This window comes from Oncorhynchus mykiss, chromosome 18 (genome assembly GCF_013265735.2).
Source record: "Oncorhynchus mykiss isolate Arlee chromosome 18, USDA_OmykA_1.1, whole genome shotgun sequence".
Lineage (NCBI taxonomy): Eukaryota > Metazoa > Chordata > Actinopteri > Salmoniformes > Salmonidae > Oncorhynchus > Oncorhynchus mykiss.
In genome coordinates, this window is record NC_048582.1 from 65192406 (window position 1) to 65209727 (window position 17322).

The 17322-nt window shown below is 44.7% G+C and overlaps 1 protein-coding gene across 1 annotated transcript in view; it reads left to right on the forward strand.

The window, feature by feature from the left end:
• Positions 1–536: 536 nt before the first annotated feature.
• Positions 537–17322, forward strand: part of LOC118941205 (transmembrane protein 170B-like) — a 30581-nt gene continuing 13795 nt past the window's right edge. Inside the window, exon 1 of the mRNA XM_036953557.1 lies at positions 537–920. Within this exon, the coding sequence (XP_036809452.1) occupies positions 761–920 (160 nt within the window). The 5' untranslated portion in view covers positions 537–760. The remainder of the gene's footprint in view (positions 921–17322) is intronic.

Below are 17322 nucleotides of genomic sequence, written 5' to 3' on the forward strand. Positions count from 1 at the left end.
ATCTGCCTTGAAAGCAGAAATCATTGTTTCTGGAATGTTAGCTTATACATTTCTCTCCGATAAATTCCCGAACGATGATCTTAATATTGACTCAGATGATGGTAATAGAGAATAAGATCTGCTGAATATGATATCTCTTATTGATATTACCCACCGCCACTTTTATCAGGCGTTTTAGGATTGACTCAACTGGGAGCAAATCAGCACCATGGACAGTACCGGCAACGATGAGACGTCACAGACAACGCCCTGCAATACAAAAACGCATCATTCTTTTCATAGTAAAAATATGCAGGATACTACAGCCAATAGTCCTCTCACTGATTTTCACAATTTTACCGCTCAATTACGCACACATGTGCCACATGATTACGCACGTTTTCAGTGTAAACACTACTGTACTGATTACTCATCTTTTGTTTACCATTCATAAAGGGCTACAATATCATAACGGTAACTCGTAGGTTTAGCGTACACTCCACTTTAACCGGTGACGGCCCCTTTAAGGGTTATGTAGAGAGACGGGCTGATGTAGGACCACACCTCCGTGTGCGCTATGCTCTCTCGCGCTGCCATCCCATCCTCATCATGGCCTCCAAAAATCCGCCGCTGCGTCCGAGAATGAGCACGAGCAGACTAGCCGTTGGCCCTTACCTTCCCCGCGCGGAAATGAACAACGTCAAGCCGAAACAGAGGCACCGGTAGAGGTGTGCGCGCCGGGGGATAACGCCTCCGAGCTCATGCCACCCCGGTCTCCTCGATGTCTTCGTCAAAAGCCACGTACAGCCATTTGACAAAGAGGGGTGCGAACCCCGGCCGCGGCGGCGACAGAAACATGAACAGGGATTTTTCTGTCAATCTATCAGTGCAGCAAGTGCTGAGCCTCTGGGTACAAGGCACGACGCTGCAACATTTCACAGGTAGGCTATGTCACATTATTACTGTACAGTGTACAGCCATGTCGTACACTTGGCATCGTTTCAAACGTTGTGTGTAGGGTCTGGCTCGCTTCACCCAATTGCCTGTGTTGTAGGCTACACACATGTAGTGTTGTAGCCCATATCTACTAACCTACTGTAGGCTACGGACATCAGGGCGACATGGACTGCTGTGCGCGTTCATTTGTAAAGGGATAGCATCCACAGCACGAAATATCTACCGGGAACTGGTAACTGACCAGAGGTGTTTGGTCTCTCGGTCTCCATACTTTATAGCCTACCAGTTGCCTACCTTGGTTCGCAGGACGCATCCGCCTGTCAATGGTAGACCTATCACCAGAATAACACCTGGCAATGTGTAACATAAATTGTTACACTCCCATATAAATGATGCCATGCTTGGAATCATCAAATGAATAGCAATCTGTTATACCGGTTATTTCATCTTTATGGTGCGTGAATGCACTTTGCACTGTGAAGTGTTGAGTCGACTTATGACCTGCAATTAGTGACATCTTCTCCAACTCTTGAATAGGCTGTATTCACATTTATTATGGATCCCCATTACTCTTCCTGGAGTCCAGCAAAAATGAAGGCAGTTATACAATTTTAAAAACATTACAATACATTTCTACAACACAAAATCCATGTGTATGTGTGTGTATAGTGCGTATGTTATTGTGTGTGTGTGTGTGTGTAGTGCGTATGTTATTGTGTGTGTGTGTGTGTGTAGTGCGTATGTTATTGTGTGTGTGTGTGTATAGTGCGTATGTTATTGTATGTGTATGTGTGTGTATAGTGCGTATGTTATTGAATGTGTGTGTGTGTATAGTGCGTATGTTATTGAATGTGTGTGTGTGTGTAGTGCGTATGTTATTGTGTGTGTGTGTGTGTGTGTATGCATGTGTCTGTGCTTATGTTTGTGTTGCTTCACAGTCCCCGCTGTTCTTAAGGTGTATATTTATCGTGTTTTTTTGTAAATAAATATTTTACTGCTTGTATGAGTTACTTGATGTGGAATAGAGTTCCATGTAGCCAAGGCTCTATGTAGACTGTGCGCCTCCCATAGTATTTTCTGGACTTGGGGACAGTGACGAAACCTCTGGTGGCATGTCTTGTGGGGTATGCATGGGTGTCCGAGCTGTGTGTCAGTAGTTAAAACAGACAGCTCGGTGCATTCAGGTTGTCAACACTTCTTACAAAAACAAGTAGTGATTAAGTCAATCTCTCCTCCACTTTGAGCCAGGAGAGATTGACATGCATATTATTAATGTTAGCTTTCTGTGTACATCCAAGGGCCAGCCTTGCTGCCCTGTTCTTAGCCAATTGCAATTTTCCTAAGTCCCTCTTTGTGGCACCTGACCACACGACTGAACAGTAGTCCAGGTGTGACAACTAGAGCCTGTAGGACCTGCCTTGTTGATAGTGCTGTTAAGATGACAGAGCAGCGCTTTATTATGGACAGACTTCTCCCCATCTTAGCTACTGTTATATCAATATGTTTTGATCATGACAGTTTACAATCCAGGGTTACTCCAAGCAGTTTATTCACCTCAACTTGCTAAATTCTCACATTATTCATTACAAGATTTAGGGTTTAATGAATGATTTGTTCCAAATACAATGCTTTTAGTTTAGAAATATTTAGGACTAACTTATTCCTTGCCACCCATTCTGAAACTAACTGCAGCTCTTTGTTGAGTGTTGCAGTCATTTCAGTCGCTGTAGTAGCTGACATGTATAGTGTTGAGTCATCCGCATACATAGACACACTGGCTTTACTCAAAGATTTACTTAAAGATTGAAAAAGTAAGGGGCCTAGTCAGCTGCCCTGGGGAATTTCTGCTTCTAACTTGATTATGTTGGAGAGGCTTCCATTAAAGAACATCGACCGATTTATGATTTTTCAACGCCGATACCGATACTGATTATTGGAGGACCAAAAAAAGCTGATACCGATTAATCGGCCGATTTTTAAATATATATTTGTAATAATGACAATTACAACAATACTGAATGAACAATGAACACTTTTATTTTAATTTAATATAATACATAAATACAATCTATTTAGTCTCAAATAAATAATGAAACATGTTCAATTTGGTTTAAATAATTCAAAAACACAGTGTTGGAGAAGAAAGTAAAAGTGCAATATGTGCCATGTAAAAAAGCTGACGTTTAAGTTCCTTGCTCAGAACATGAGAACATATGAAAGCTGGTGGTTCATTATTCCCAGTTCTTCAATATTCCCAGGTAAGAAGTTTTAGGTTGTAGTTATTATAGGAATTATGACGCGTCAACTATTTCTCTCTGTACCATTACTATTTCATAAACACTGTACCTTCGACTATTGGATGTTCTTATAGGCACGTTAGTATTGCCAGCCTAATCGCAGGAGTTGATAGGCTTGAAGTCATAAACAGCGCTGTGCTTCAAGCATTGCTAAGAGCTGCTGGCAAACGCAGGAAAGTGCTGTTTGAATGAATGCTTACAAGCCTGCTGCTGCCTACCACCGCTCAGTCAGACTGCCTTATCAAATCATAGACTTAATTATAACATAACACAAATCAATCAAATCAAATATCAAATTATAGACTCCATTCTAATATAATAAACACATAAACACTTTAATAAGGTCTAATCCAGAAACTAGTATTTAGAAAACAAAACGTTTATTCTTTCAGTGAAATACGGAACCGTCCCGTATTTTATCGAATGGGTGGCAACCTAAATATTGCTGTTACATTGCACAACCTTCAATGTTATGTCATAATTATGTAAAATTCTGGCAAATTAGTTCACAGTTCGTAACGAGCCAGGCGGCCCAAACTGTTGCATATACCCTGACTCTGCTTGTCATGTACTGTCATGTTGTCTTGTCTCTGTCCTTTCCCTTCACCCTGTCTCCCTCTGCTGGTCGTTGTTATGTTACCTTTTCTCCCCCTCTTTTCCCCAGCTGTGCCCTGTCTCCTCCTAACTACCTCGTCACCCCGTTCCCCACCTGTTCCCTTTTTTCCCTCTGATTAGGTCCCTATATCTGTCTCTGTTTCTGCTCCTGTCCTTGTCGGATTCTTGTTTGTTTGTTTGTGTGTCTCATGCCTGAACCAGACTATCATCGTGTGTGCTGCAACCTTGTCCTGTCCTGTCGGAATCTACCTGTCCATCTGAGCCCACGTATGTTCGTCATTAAAGTACTCTGTTTGTTAATTCGCTTTTGGGTCCTCATTCACGCACCATAACAGAAGAATCCGACCAAGAATGGACCCAGCGACTTCGGATCCTCTCCACTCAGCCGTCGAGATCCAGGGAGCGATGCTAGGCAGACACAAGCAGGAATTGTCTGCTGCTCGACATGCCGTTGAGACCCTGGCCACCCAAGTCTCCAACCTCACAGAACAGGTTCACCATCTCCGCCTCGATCCACCGGCCACTTCCAGGGCTTTCGAATCTCCGGAGCCCAGAATCAATAACCCGCCGTGTTACTCTGGGGAGCCCACTGAATGCCGCTCGTTCCTCACCCAGTGTGATATTGTGTTTTCTCTCCAGCCCAACACTTACTCCAGGAGCACTGCTCGTGTCGCCTACGTCATATCTCTCCTTATTGGACGGGCTCGTGAGTGGGGCACGGCAATCTGGGAGGCAAGGGCTGAGTGTATTAACCAGTATCAAGACTTTAAGGAGGAGATGATACGGGTTTTTGATCGATCTGTTTTTGGGGAGGAGGCTTCCAGGGCCCTGTCTTCCCTATGTCAAGGCAATCGATCCATAACAGACTACTCTATTGAGTTTCGCACTCTTGCTGTCTCCAGTGGCTGGAACGAGCCGGCCTTGCTCGCTCGTCTTCTGGAGGGTTTCCGCGCAGAGGTAAAGGATGAGATTCTCTCCCGGGAGGTTCCTTCCAGCGTGGATTCCTTGATTGAACTCGCTATTCGCATTGAGCGACGGGTTGATCTTCGTCACCGAGCTCGTGGAAAGGAGCTCGCGCTCTCCGTCGCCTCCCTCTCCGCATCACTACCATCTTCCTCTGCCGGCTCGGGTGCTGAGCCCATGCGGCTGGGAGGTATCCGCATCTCGACTAAGGAGAGGGAACGGAGAATCACCAACCGCCTCTGTCTCTATTGCGGTTCCGCTGGTCATTTTGCCACTTCATGTCCAGTAAAAGGCCAGAGCTCGTCAGTAAGCGGAGGGCTACTGGTGAGCGCTACTACTCCTGTCTCTCCTTCAAGATCCTGCACTACCTTGTCGGTCCATCTACGCTGGACCGGTTCGTCAGCTTCCTGCAGTGCCTTAATAGACTCTGGGGCGGAGGGCTGTTTTATGGACGAGACCTGGGCTCGGGAACATGACATTCCTCTCAGACAGTTAAAGGAGCCCACGGCCTTGTTCGCCCTGGATGGTAGTCCTCTCCCCAGGATTCAGCGTGAGACGCTACCTTTAACCCTCACTGTTTCTGGTAATCATAGTGAAACCATTTCTTTTTTAATTTTTCGTTCACCTTTTACACCTGTTGTTTTGGGCCATCCCTGGCTAGTTTGTCATAATCCTTCCATTAATTGGTCTAGTAATTCTATCCTCTCCTGGAACGTCTCTTGTCATGTGAAATGTTTAATGTCTGCTATCCCTCCTGTTTCCTCTGTCTCTTCTTCACAGGAGGAGCCTGGTGATTTGACAGGGGTGCCGGAGGAATATCACGATCTGCGCACGGTGTTCAGTCGGTCCAGGGCCACCTCTCTTCCTCCACACCGGTCGTATGATTGTAGTATTGATCTCCTTCCGGGAACCACCCCCCCCCGGGGTAGACTATACTCTCTGTCGGCTCCCGAACGTAAGGCTCTCGAAGATTATTTGTCTGTAGCTCTTGACGCCGGTACCATAGTCCCCTCCTCCTCTCCCGCCGGAGCGGGGTTTTTTTTTGTCAAGAAGAAGGACGGGTCTCTGCGCCCCTGCATAGATTATCGAGGGCTGAATGACATAACAGTGAAGAATCGTTATCCGCTTCCTCTTATGTCTTCAGCCTTCGAGATCCTGCAGGGAGCCAGGTTTTTCACTAAGTTGGACCTTCGTAACGCTTACCATCTCGTGCGCATCAGGGAGGGGGACGAGTGGAAGACGGCGTTTAACACTCCGTTAGGGCACTTTGAATACCGGGTTCTTCCTTTCGGCCTCGCTAACGCTCCAGCTGTCTTTCAGGCATTAGTCAATGATGTCCTGAGAGACATGCTGAACATCTTTGTTTTCGTTTACCTTGACGATATCCTGATTTTTTCACCGTCACTCCAGGTTCATGTTCAGCACGTTCGACGTGTCCTCCAGCGCCTTTTAGAGAATTGTCTTTTCGTGAAGGCTGAGAAGTGCACTTTTCATGCCTCCTCCGTCACATTTCTCGGTTCTGTTATTTCCGCTGAAGGCATTAAGATGGATCCCGCTAAGGTCCAAGCTGTCATTGATTGGCCCGTCCCTAAGTCACGCGTCGAGCTGCAGCGCTTTCTCGGCTTCGCGAACTTCTATCGTCGTTTCATCCGTAATTTCGGTCAGGTGGCAGCTCCTCTCACAGCCCTTACTTCTGTCAAGACGTGCTTTAAGTGGTCCGTTTCCGCCCAGGGAGCTTTTGATCTCCTCAAGAATCGTTTTACATCCGCTCCTATCCTTGTTACACCTGACGTCTCTAGACAGTTCGTTGTCGAGGTTGACGCGTCAGAGGTGGGAGTGGGAGCCATCCTTTCTCAGCGCTCCCTCTCTGACGACAAGGTCCACCCATGCGCGTATTTTTCTCATCGCCTGTCGCCGTCGGAACGTAACTATGATGTGGGTAACCGCGAACTGCTCGCCATCCGGTTAGCCCTAGGCGAATGGCGACAGTGGTTGGAGGGGGCGACCGTTCCTTTTGTCGTTTGGACTGACCATAGGAACCTTGAGTACATCCGTTCTGCCAAACGACTTAATGCGCGTCAGGCGCGTTGGGCGCTGTTTTTCGCTCGTTTCGAGTTCGTGATTTCTTATCGTCCGGGCTCTAAGAACACCAAGCCTGATGCTTTGTCTCGTCTCTTCAGTTCTTCAGTAGCCTCCACTGATCCCGAGGGGATTCTCCCTGAGGGGCGTGTTGTCGGGTTGACTGTCTGGGGAATTGAGAGGCAGGTAAAGCAAGCACTCACTCAAACTCCGTCGCCGCGCGCTTGTCCTAGGAACCTTCTTTTCGTTCCCGTTCCTACTCGTCTGGCCGTTCTTCAGTGGGCTCACTCTGCCAAGTTAGCCGGCCACCCTGGCGTTCGGGGTACGCTTGCTTCCATTCGCCAGCGTTTCTGGTGGCCCACCCGGGAGCATGACACGCGTCGTTTCGTGGCTGCTTGTTCGGTCTGCGCGCAGACTAAGTCCGGTAACTCTCCTCCTGCCGGCCGTCTCAGGCCGCTTCCTATTCCCTCTCGACCGTGGTCTCACATCGCCTTAGATTTTGTCACCGGACTGCCTTCGTCAGCGGGGAAGACTGTTATTCTTACGGTTGTCGATAGGTTCTCTAAGGCGGCTCATTTCATTCCCCTTGCTAAGCTTCCTTCTGCTAAAGAGACGGCACAAATCATCATCGAGAATGTTTTCAGAATTCATGGCCTTCCGTCAGACGTCGTTTCGGACAGAGGTCCGCAATTCACGTCTCAATTTTGGAGGGAGTTTTGCCGTTTGATTGGGGCTTCCGTCAGTCTCTCTTCCGGCTTTCACCCCCAGTCTAACGGTCAAGCAGAACGGGCCAATCAGACTATTGGTCGCATCTTACGCAGTCTTTCTTTTCGCAACCCTGCGTCTTGGTCAGAACAGCTCCCCTGGGCAGAATACGCCCACAACTCGCTTCCTTCGTCTGCGACCGGGCTATCTCCTTTTCAGAGTAGCCTCGGGTACCAGCCTCCGTTGTTCTCATCTCAGTTCGCCGAGTCCAGCGTCCCCTCCGCTCAGGCTTTTGTCCAACGTTGCGAGCGCACCTGGAAGAGGGTCAGGTCTGCACTTTGCCGTTATAGGGCGCAGACTGTGAGAGCTGCTAATAAGCGTAGAACGAAGAGCCCTAGATATTGTCGCGGTCAGAGAGTTTGGCTCTCCACTCAGAACCTTCCCCTTAAGACGGCTTCTCGCAAGTTGACCCCGCGGTTCATTGGTCCATTCCGTATCTCTCAGGTCATTAATCCTGTCGCAGTGCGACTTCTTCTTCCGCGATATCTTCGTCGCGTCCACCCGGTCTTCCATGTCTCCTGTGTTAAGCCCGCTCTTCGCGCCCCCGCTCGTCTTCCCCCCCCCCCCCCCCATCCTTGTCGAGGGCGCACCTATCTACAGGGTCCGTAAAATCTTGGACATGCGTCCTCGGGGCCGTGGTCATCAGTACCTAGTTGACTGGGAGGGGTACGGTCCTGAGGAGAGGAGTTGGGTTCCCTCTCGGGACGTGCTGGACCGTGCGCTGATTGATGATTTCCTCCGTTGCCGCCAGGTTTCCTCCTCGAGTGCGCCAGGAGGCGCTCGGTGAGTGGGGGGGTACTGTCATGTACTGTCATGTTGTCTTGTCTCTGTCCTTTCCCTTCACCCTGTCTCCCTCTGCTGGTCGTTGTTATGTTACCTTTTCTCCCCCTCTTTTCCCCAGCTGTGCCCTGTCTCCTCCTAACTACCTCGTCACCCCGTTCCCCACCTGTTCCCTTTTTTCCCTCTGATTAGGTCCCTATATCTGTCTCTGTTTCTGCTCCTGTCCTTGTCGGATTCTTGTTTGTTTGTTTGTGTGTCTCATGCCTGAACCAGACTATCATCGTGTGTGCTGCAACCTTGTCCTGTCCTGTCGGAATCTACCTGTCCATCTGAGCCCACGTATGTTCGTCATTAAAGTACTCTGTTTGTTAATTCGCTTTTGGGTCCTCATTCACGCACCATAACACTGCTGGCACTGAACGCAAGAGAAGTCACACAATTTCCCTAGTTCATATTGCCTGCTAACATGAATTTCTTTTAAAAAATTTACCTCTGTGTATTGATTTTAAATCATCACCCGTTCGGCGAAGTTGAAGTAGGCTGTGTTTCGATGATACATTAACAGGCACCACATTGATTATATGCAACGCAGGACAAGCTAGTGTACCTAGTAATATCATCAAACATATGTAGTTAACTAGTGATTATGTGAAGATTGATAGTTTTTTATAAGATCAGTTGTTTCATGCTAGCTAGCAATTTACCTTGGCTCCTTGCAAGGTCCTTTTGACGCTGCACCCGCGTAACAGGTGGTCAGCCTGCCACGCAGGTTCCTCGTGGAGTAACAGGTGGTCAGTCTGCCACGCAGGTTCCTCGTGGAGTAACAGGTGGTCAGCCTGCCACGCAGGTTCCTCGTGGAGTAACAGGTGGTCAGCCTGCCACGCAGGTTCCTCGTGGAGTAACAGGTGGTCAGCCTGCGACGCAGGTTCCTCGTGGAGTAACAGGTGGTCAGCCTGCCACGCAGGTTCCTCGTGGAGTAACAGGTGGTCAGCCTGCCACGCAGGTTCCTCGTGGAGTAACAGGTGGTCAGCCTGCCATGCAGGTTCCTCGTGGATTGCAATGTAATCGTTCATAATCGGAGTTAAAAAAGGCAGATTACCGATTGTTATAAAAACCCGACTTCTACTACAGAGGGTAGTGCGAACGGCCCAGTACATCACTGGGGCAAAGCTTCCTGCCATCCAGGACCTCTATACCAGGCAGTGTCAGAGGAGAGCCCTGAACATTTTCAAAGAGTCCAGCCACCCTAGTCATAAACTGTTCTCTTTGCTATGCACACATCTATGGTTAATCACGCTAACTCGGCAGGGAAGTGACTCGCATGCACACATCTATGGTTAATCACGCTAACTCGGCAGGGAAGTGACTCGCATGCACACATCTATGGTTAATCACGCTAACTCGGCAGGGAAGTGACTCGCATGCGCACATCTATGGTTAATCACGCTAACTCGGCAGGGAAGTGACTCGCATGCACACATCTATGGTTAATCACGCTAACTCGGCAGGGAAGTGACTCGCATGCGCACATCTATGGTTAATCACGCTAACTCGGCAGGGAAGTGACTCGCATGCACAAGTATTGCAGAAGTAAAGTTGCTGTAGTGAGGGAACCGAGGAGTGACACCCAGTTTCACATCCCTGATCAGATGAGAAACAAGATGATGAAGCTTAGAGAAGTTCTGAATGTAGACTCCTCATGTTATGATAGACATCTCCCTTATACTAGTAGTGTCGCCCACAGACAGACTCTAGTACTTTAAAAAATGAGATTTCCTGTGGATGTGTTCTTCTGTGTCCTACCAGCAATTTAACTTCCCATTTTCTTCTCTATTCTCAACAAAGCACAAAAACATGCATTCTTCTATTTTTTCCATTTTAAAATGTTGAAAAGACTGCATGCAGCAAATTGATATGCTCTGATTGTCAAGGTTATTGAAGACACTGTTAAAACCTCTTTGGGAAAGGCATGCCGCTAGCGGGACACCTCAAACAACATCTGGTGAAATTGCAGGGCGCGAAATTCAAACTACAGTATTATAAATATTTAACTTTCATATAATCACAAGTGTAATACATCAAAATAAAGCTTAACTTCCTGTTAATCCAGCCGCTGTGTCAGATTTCAAAAAGGCTTTACCGCGAAAGCACACCATGTGATTATCTGAGGACAGCGCCCCGCATACAAAACCAGGAAAAACATATTTCAACCAGGCAGGTGCGACACGAAAGTCAGAAATAGCAATATAATAAATGCCTTACCTTTGATGATCTTCTTCTGTTGGCGCTCCAAAAGGTTCCAGTTACATCACAAATGGTCATTTTTTTCAATAACGTCCTTCTTTATATCCATAAAAAAAGTTTAGCTGGAACGCTTCAGTCAATAATCCACCCAGTTTCCCTCCATGCATACAAAATGAATCCCAAACGTTACTAATAAACTTTTCCAAACAAGTCAAACAACATTTATAATCAAACCTTAGGTACCCTAATACGTAAATAAATGATCAAATTTAAGACGGAGAATCGTTATTGTCTTTACTTGAGAAAAATACCAAAGAACGCGCTTTCATTCACGCGCTTGGAAACACTACATCATTAAATGTGAAGACTGTTATATTATCAAATCAATTCTCTATGTGTAATTATTCTTACGTGATTAAACTTATCATGTAAACTTTAATTAACTAGGAAGTTGGGGAACCATGGGACAATGTTTAAAGAGTCTCTATTTCCCAAATTAACTCAGATATTTTCATATCTTACAGTCTTCTATTAATGTATTGTTACCTCATCAGTGTCTTATATTAATGTATTATTACCTCATCAGTCTCATTCCTGAATGTCACAAACCCTTGGATATCTGCACGAACCCTAGTCATGATTCAGCGATATACAAATTGGCTTAATTATTTATTTACTAACCAACTATAATCAATTCCAGAATTACATAAACAAACACACACACACAGTAGGTCATACATTGGTTACTAACATGATACAAAGAAACTGATATGACAGCTTGGTAGACAAAGGAAAGGGGTGGGGACAGTTCAAGAGCGGGAAACTCAGAGTGGACGCATGTACATACAGTTGACTACGCTCATGGAAATGCTAACTCTCTGAACATGCATAGTCGCTCATTCGAAAATACAATTTACATATTTACGAGTGTATGTCTTTGTTGTTTCTCTCAGTGGTCGCCGATCCATCTGCTGGATAGTTAGTCTACAGAAAGTCTCTGGTTTGTCTGGTTTGTCTCTGGTTTGTCCTCAAAGTCTTTCCTAGTTGTAGCTTGTTATAATGGATACGTCATAGTACCTTTCGGTCGTTCGAACGGATGCGTTTACTAGGCTAAAGTATTTAAACAGCCGCAAACTGAATAATTGGTCTTTGGTTTGTAGATTTCACAACCATTTCAGTGTGGGGATGATCCCCACGTTCTCTGGTCTTGTCCTTCAGTAGAGTTGTAATTTAAACCATTTTGCACCATCCGGCTCACGTCTTAGTCTTCTTGGTCTATAGAGTGGTAGCCATCCCTGCGTTCTCTTGACTAAATGTACATTTTGTCATGTGTCCTTTTATTAACTCTGTGGAAAGGGGGCGTTCCGTGACGTTTGGGTATAATGTCTGTGCTCATGGGATGCAAACCCCATCATTGAGAAGTGTATACAACTAAAGAAACAGTAATGTGTTCTCCTGTCCTTCATGAGGTCACCAAATGAAACAAACTCGACATGTCTGTTCCCTTAATTGCCCATGGACCACTGTCTGTTTGGAATACAGAAATACTGTTCAATTATTCAACTTTTTGATGTCTGAGTTTGGCCAAGTGTCTCTGTGTTCCAAAGTCACATTCCAATCTGAATACTACAGAGCCCAGAAGCAGAGTATTTTATGACAGCCATAAAACTGTGGAGGGTAAGGGGGCCCCGGGCAGTCATAACAATCTCTACTATTCTCTCATACAGCACAGTCTTTCATATCTGACTAGCCTATAGCAGTGGTGGTATTACTCCGGGATTCATCTCTCTCCTCCTCTCTCCCCACAAAGCAGGAGATAGGACTATAGCAGTGGGTGAACCCAGCTCCCCTGTGGCCCTCTCGCTCTGTTCTCCTCTATCCCGTTTAGCTCTGTCCCATCAGTCCCTCGGGGCCCCCATACAGCTACAGCTGCCTGGCTGGCTTTGCCTTTTGTAATCAAGGCTCACCGCTTGTCAGTGGAATGGGAACATAATGCCTTTCCCGGTAACACGGAGCCATAATTAACCATTTATTAAGCATTTTATAAAGTGTATGTTTACCATTTTATTTTATTAATAATTACTCCCTCATTAATAAACAATTTAATAATCATTAATAAAGTATTTTTGCGATCTCTAATCAAAAGTGAGTGCTATTTATACTTTCTAAGTGTTGAGGGACCGGTGTAATTTGCCACAACAAGGTGGGTATGCCATTGGTAGACATTCCAGCAGTACCTAGTGATAAAACCAACACACAACACAGGATGTTAAAGGAACTAAATATACATGTCTGAATAACTAGCTTACTAACATTACACATGTGGGAGTCATGTTTAATACATGGTGAGCAAACGGTTTATAAACGGTTTATAAATGCCATAACGGTTTGTGTTATAAACGGGTTTATAAACGCCTTATAAACGGTTCTATAAATGTGTTATAAATGGTTTTATAAATGCCTTATAAACGGTTTGTATAAATGCCTTATAAACGGGTTTATAAATGCCATAACGGTTTATAAATGCCTTATAAACGGTTTATAAATGCCATAAAGGTTTATAAATGCCATATAAATGGTTTTATAAATGCCCTATAAACGGGTTTATAAACGCCCCTTATAAACGGTTCTATAAACGCCTTATAAACGGTTTTATAGATGCCTTATAAACGGTTTATAAATGCACCATAAACGGGTTTATAAACGCCTTATAAACGGTTTTATAAATGCCTTATAAACGGTTTTATAAATGCCTTATAAACGGTTTTATACATGCCCCATAAACGGGTTTATAAACGCCTTATAGACGGTTTTATAAATGCCTTATAAACGGTTTATAATTAATAAAGTGTTCCCCCATCCTGTTTAATGCTTGTGTTGGCATACAAGGCCAGCCGGGACCCATCGTATGTTGTAAAAACTGCTGACAGCGGCCCACAGGTCCCTGGTAGGGGATTAGTGGTGTAACACACATGAATAATCCTACATTCTGCTGACATGGGGGGGGGGTTGCATGCCTGAAGATGACACAGCACTTGTACTACTACAGACAACCTTGACTCCTCGACAACCCCTCGTAGCCACACACACACACATTCCCATGCAGAGAGTGGTGCTGCTAAGGATCTGTGTCCCAGTGGCGTGACAGAGCAGTGGTGTGTGGTTGGCCAACAGATGCTCAGCTAGCGCCATCCTGTGGACTGTGTGGAATCCTAACGGAGTTGGCTGGCTGTGACGTGACTCTCTTGGGGGCCCGGTATGGCCCTTCTCTCTCCTCTCTATCCTTCCATCTCTCTCTCTTTCTGCATCTCTCTCTTTCTGCATCTCTCTCTTTCTGCGTCTCTCTATCTTTCTCCCTACCTCTCTCTCTCTCTCTCTCTCTCTCTCTCTTTCTGCTCCTCTCTCTACCTCTCTGTCTTTCTCTGCCTCTCTCTCTCTCCCTCTGCCTCTCCTGTCTCTTTCTTTCTCTCTTTGACTCTCTGCCTCTGCCTCTCTCTCTAGATCACTCCCTCTCTTTACAGTATCCTGTCCCTGTCTTCCTATGCTGGCCTGCCTCTCCAGTCTGGCCCCACTCCTCTCAATCCATCTCTCTCTCTATACCTCTTTATTTCTCTCTCTCTCTACCTTTTTCATTAAACATTACTCACAATAGTTTAAACAGATAAATATGGGTTGTATTTACAATGTTATTTGTGCTCCACTGGTTTCCCTTTTCTCATGGGAGACTATCAATGTTTGATATGTGGGTGTGTGTGATCTGTGGGAAATATGTATCTCAAATGTGGTCATAAATTTGGCAGGAGGTCAGGAAGTGTAGCTCAGTTTCCACCTCATTTTGTGGGCAGCGTGCATATAGATAGTCTTCTCTCTCTTCATGGGGGCCTTTCTCAATAGCAAGGCTGTGCTCACTGAGTCTGTACATAGTCAAGGATTTTCTTAATTTTGGGTCAATCACAGTGATCAGGTATTCTGCCAATGTGTATTCTATGTTTAGGGCCAGACAGCATTTCAGTTTGCTCTGTTTTTTGGTTGATTCTTTCTTGTGTTTCAAATAGTTATCTTTTTTTTCTTCTTCTCATAATTTGGCTGAGGCTAAATGTGTTTCTGTCCTGGGGCTCTGTGGGGTCTGTTTGTGTTTGTGAACAGAGCCCCAAACCAGATGGCTGAGGGGACTCTTCTCCAGGTTCATCCTTCACAACCATAGAGGGCAATGGGTTCGATAACAGATCCTAATGGGGATGTTGAGTTTTATGTTTCTTTTGATGGCGTAGAAGGCCCTTCTTGCCTTGTCTCTCATATTTTTTTATTTTTTTTTATTTCACCTTTATTTAACCAGGTAGGCTAGTTGAGAACAAGTTCTCATTTGCAACTGCGACCTGGCCAAGATAAAGCATAGCAGTGTGAACAGACAACACAGAGTTACACATGGAGTAAACAATTAACAAGTCAATAATACAGTAGAAAAAAGGAGAGCCTATATACATTGTGTGCAAAAGGCATGAGGAGGTAGGCGAATAATTACAATTTTGCAGATTAACACTGGAGTGATAAATGATCAGATGGTCATGTACAGGTAGAGATATTGGTGTGCAAAAGAGCATAAAATAAAATAAAGAAAAACAGTATGGGGATGAGGTAGGTAAAAATGGGTGGGCTAATTACCGATAGACTATGTACAGCTGCAGCGATCGGTTAGCTGCTCAGATAGCAGATGTTTGAAGATAGCAGCCTTGTAGAAGTTACCTGAAGTTACCTGTGGTGTTAATGTTTAAGCATCTAGATATAATTTGTATTATTTGTCTTGGCTACTGGACCATTTTTGGAACACCATTATTTTTGTCTTACTGAGATTTACTGTCAGGGCCCAGGTCTGACAGAATCTGTGCAGAAGATCTAGGTGCTGCTGTAGGCCCTCCTTGGTTGTGGACAGAAGAACCAGATCATCAGCAAGTTGACTTCAGATTCTAGTAGGTTGAGGCCGGGTGCTGCAGACTGTTCTGGTGCCCTCGCCAATTCATTGATATATATGTTGAAGAGGGTGGGGCTCAAGCTGCCTCCCTGTCTCACCCCATGGCCATGTGTAAAGAAACGTGTGTGTTTTTTGCCAATTTTAACTGCACACTTGTTGTTTTTGTATATATGTATAGCAGACCCTCATGCCAAATTGAGTCAAAAGCTTTATTGAAATCAACAAAGCATGAGAGGACTTTGCTTTTGTTTTGTTTGTTTTTCAGTAAGGGTGTGCAGGGTGTGTACATGGTGTGTCGTATTTTGATAATTTGACATTTGCTCCGGTCACTGTTTTCACTGAGGAAATGTTGGAGTCTGCTGTTGATACTGCAGAGGATGCTGCTCACACATATTCCATAGTAATCAAATTTGTCTCCACTTTTGTGGATTGGGGTGATCAGGCTAAGGATAATGTTAGAGTTTAAGAAGAGCCCATTTGAATTTGCAGTCTGTATATTTGATCATTTAATTTAGTATACCATCAACACTAGAGGTCGACCGATCATGATTTTTCAACACCAATACCGATTATTGGAGGACCAAAAAAAGGCGATACCGATTAATCTGCTGATTTGTATTTATTTATTTGTAATAATGGCAATTACAACAATACTGAATGACCACTTATTTGAACTTAATATAATACATCAATAAAAATCAATTTAGCCTCAAATAAATAATGAAACATGTTTAATTTGGTTTAACTTCTTATGGCTGCAATCCCGTTAACGGGAGCGATTTGACAACAACCAGTCAAAGTGTAGGGCGCCATTTTCAAAACATCAAAAATCTCAATTAACATGTTAAGTTATACACATGGAATTATAGATATACGTCTCCTTAATGCAACCGCTGTGTCAGATTTCAAAAAAAGTTTATGGAAAAAGCAACCCATGCAATAATCTGAGACGGAGCTCAGAACAGAAGCCAAATTAGCCGCCATGTTGGAGTCAACAGAAACCAGAAAATAACATGATAAATGTTTCCTTACCTTTGATGAACTTCATCAGAATGCAGTCCTAGGAATCACAGGCCCACAATAAATGCTTGATTTGTTCGAAAATGGCCGTTTATTTATGTCCAATTAGCTACTTTGGTTAGCGCATTTGGTAAACAATTCCAAAGTCACAAAGCGAAATGTCTAAAAGTTCCGTAACAGTCAGTAGAAACATGTCAAACGATGTACTGAGTCAATCTGTAGAATGTTGTTTACATATATCTTGAATAACGTTCCAACCGGAGAAATAGAATGACTTCAGATGACCGGTGGAACGCAGGTCCTTCCCCTGTGAACGCGCATAGTGAAAGCATGGTCAACTCATGGCAGTGGTGACTATTTCCTGTCTCCTTCGACCCCCCCTTCACATTAGAGTCATCAGACAAAGTTCCATTGACTGTTGACATCTAGTGGAAGCCGTAGGAAGTGAAAACTCATCCATATCTCGCTGTAATGTCAATGAGAGCTTGGTTGAAAATCTGCCACCCCCAGAAAAAATACAAACAGGAAGTGGAATTTCTCAGGTTTTTGCCTGCAATATGAGTTCTGTTATGCTCACAGACATAATTCAAACAGTTTTAGAAACTTCAGAGTGTTTTCTATCCAATACTAATAATAATATGCATATATTAGCAA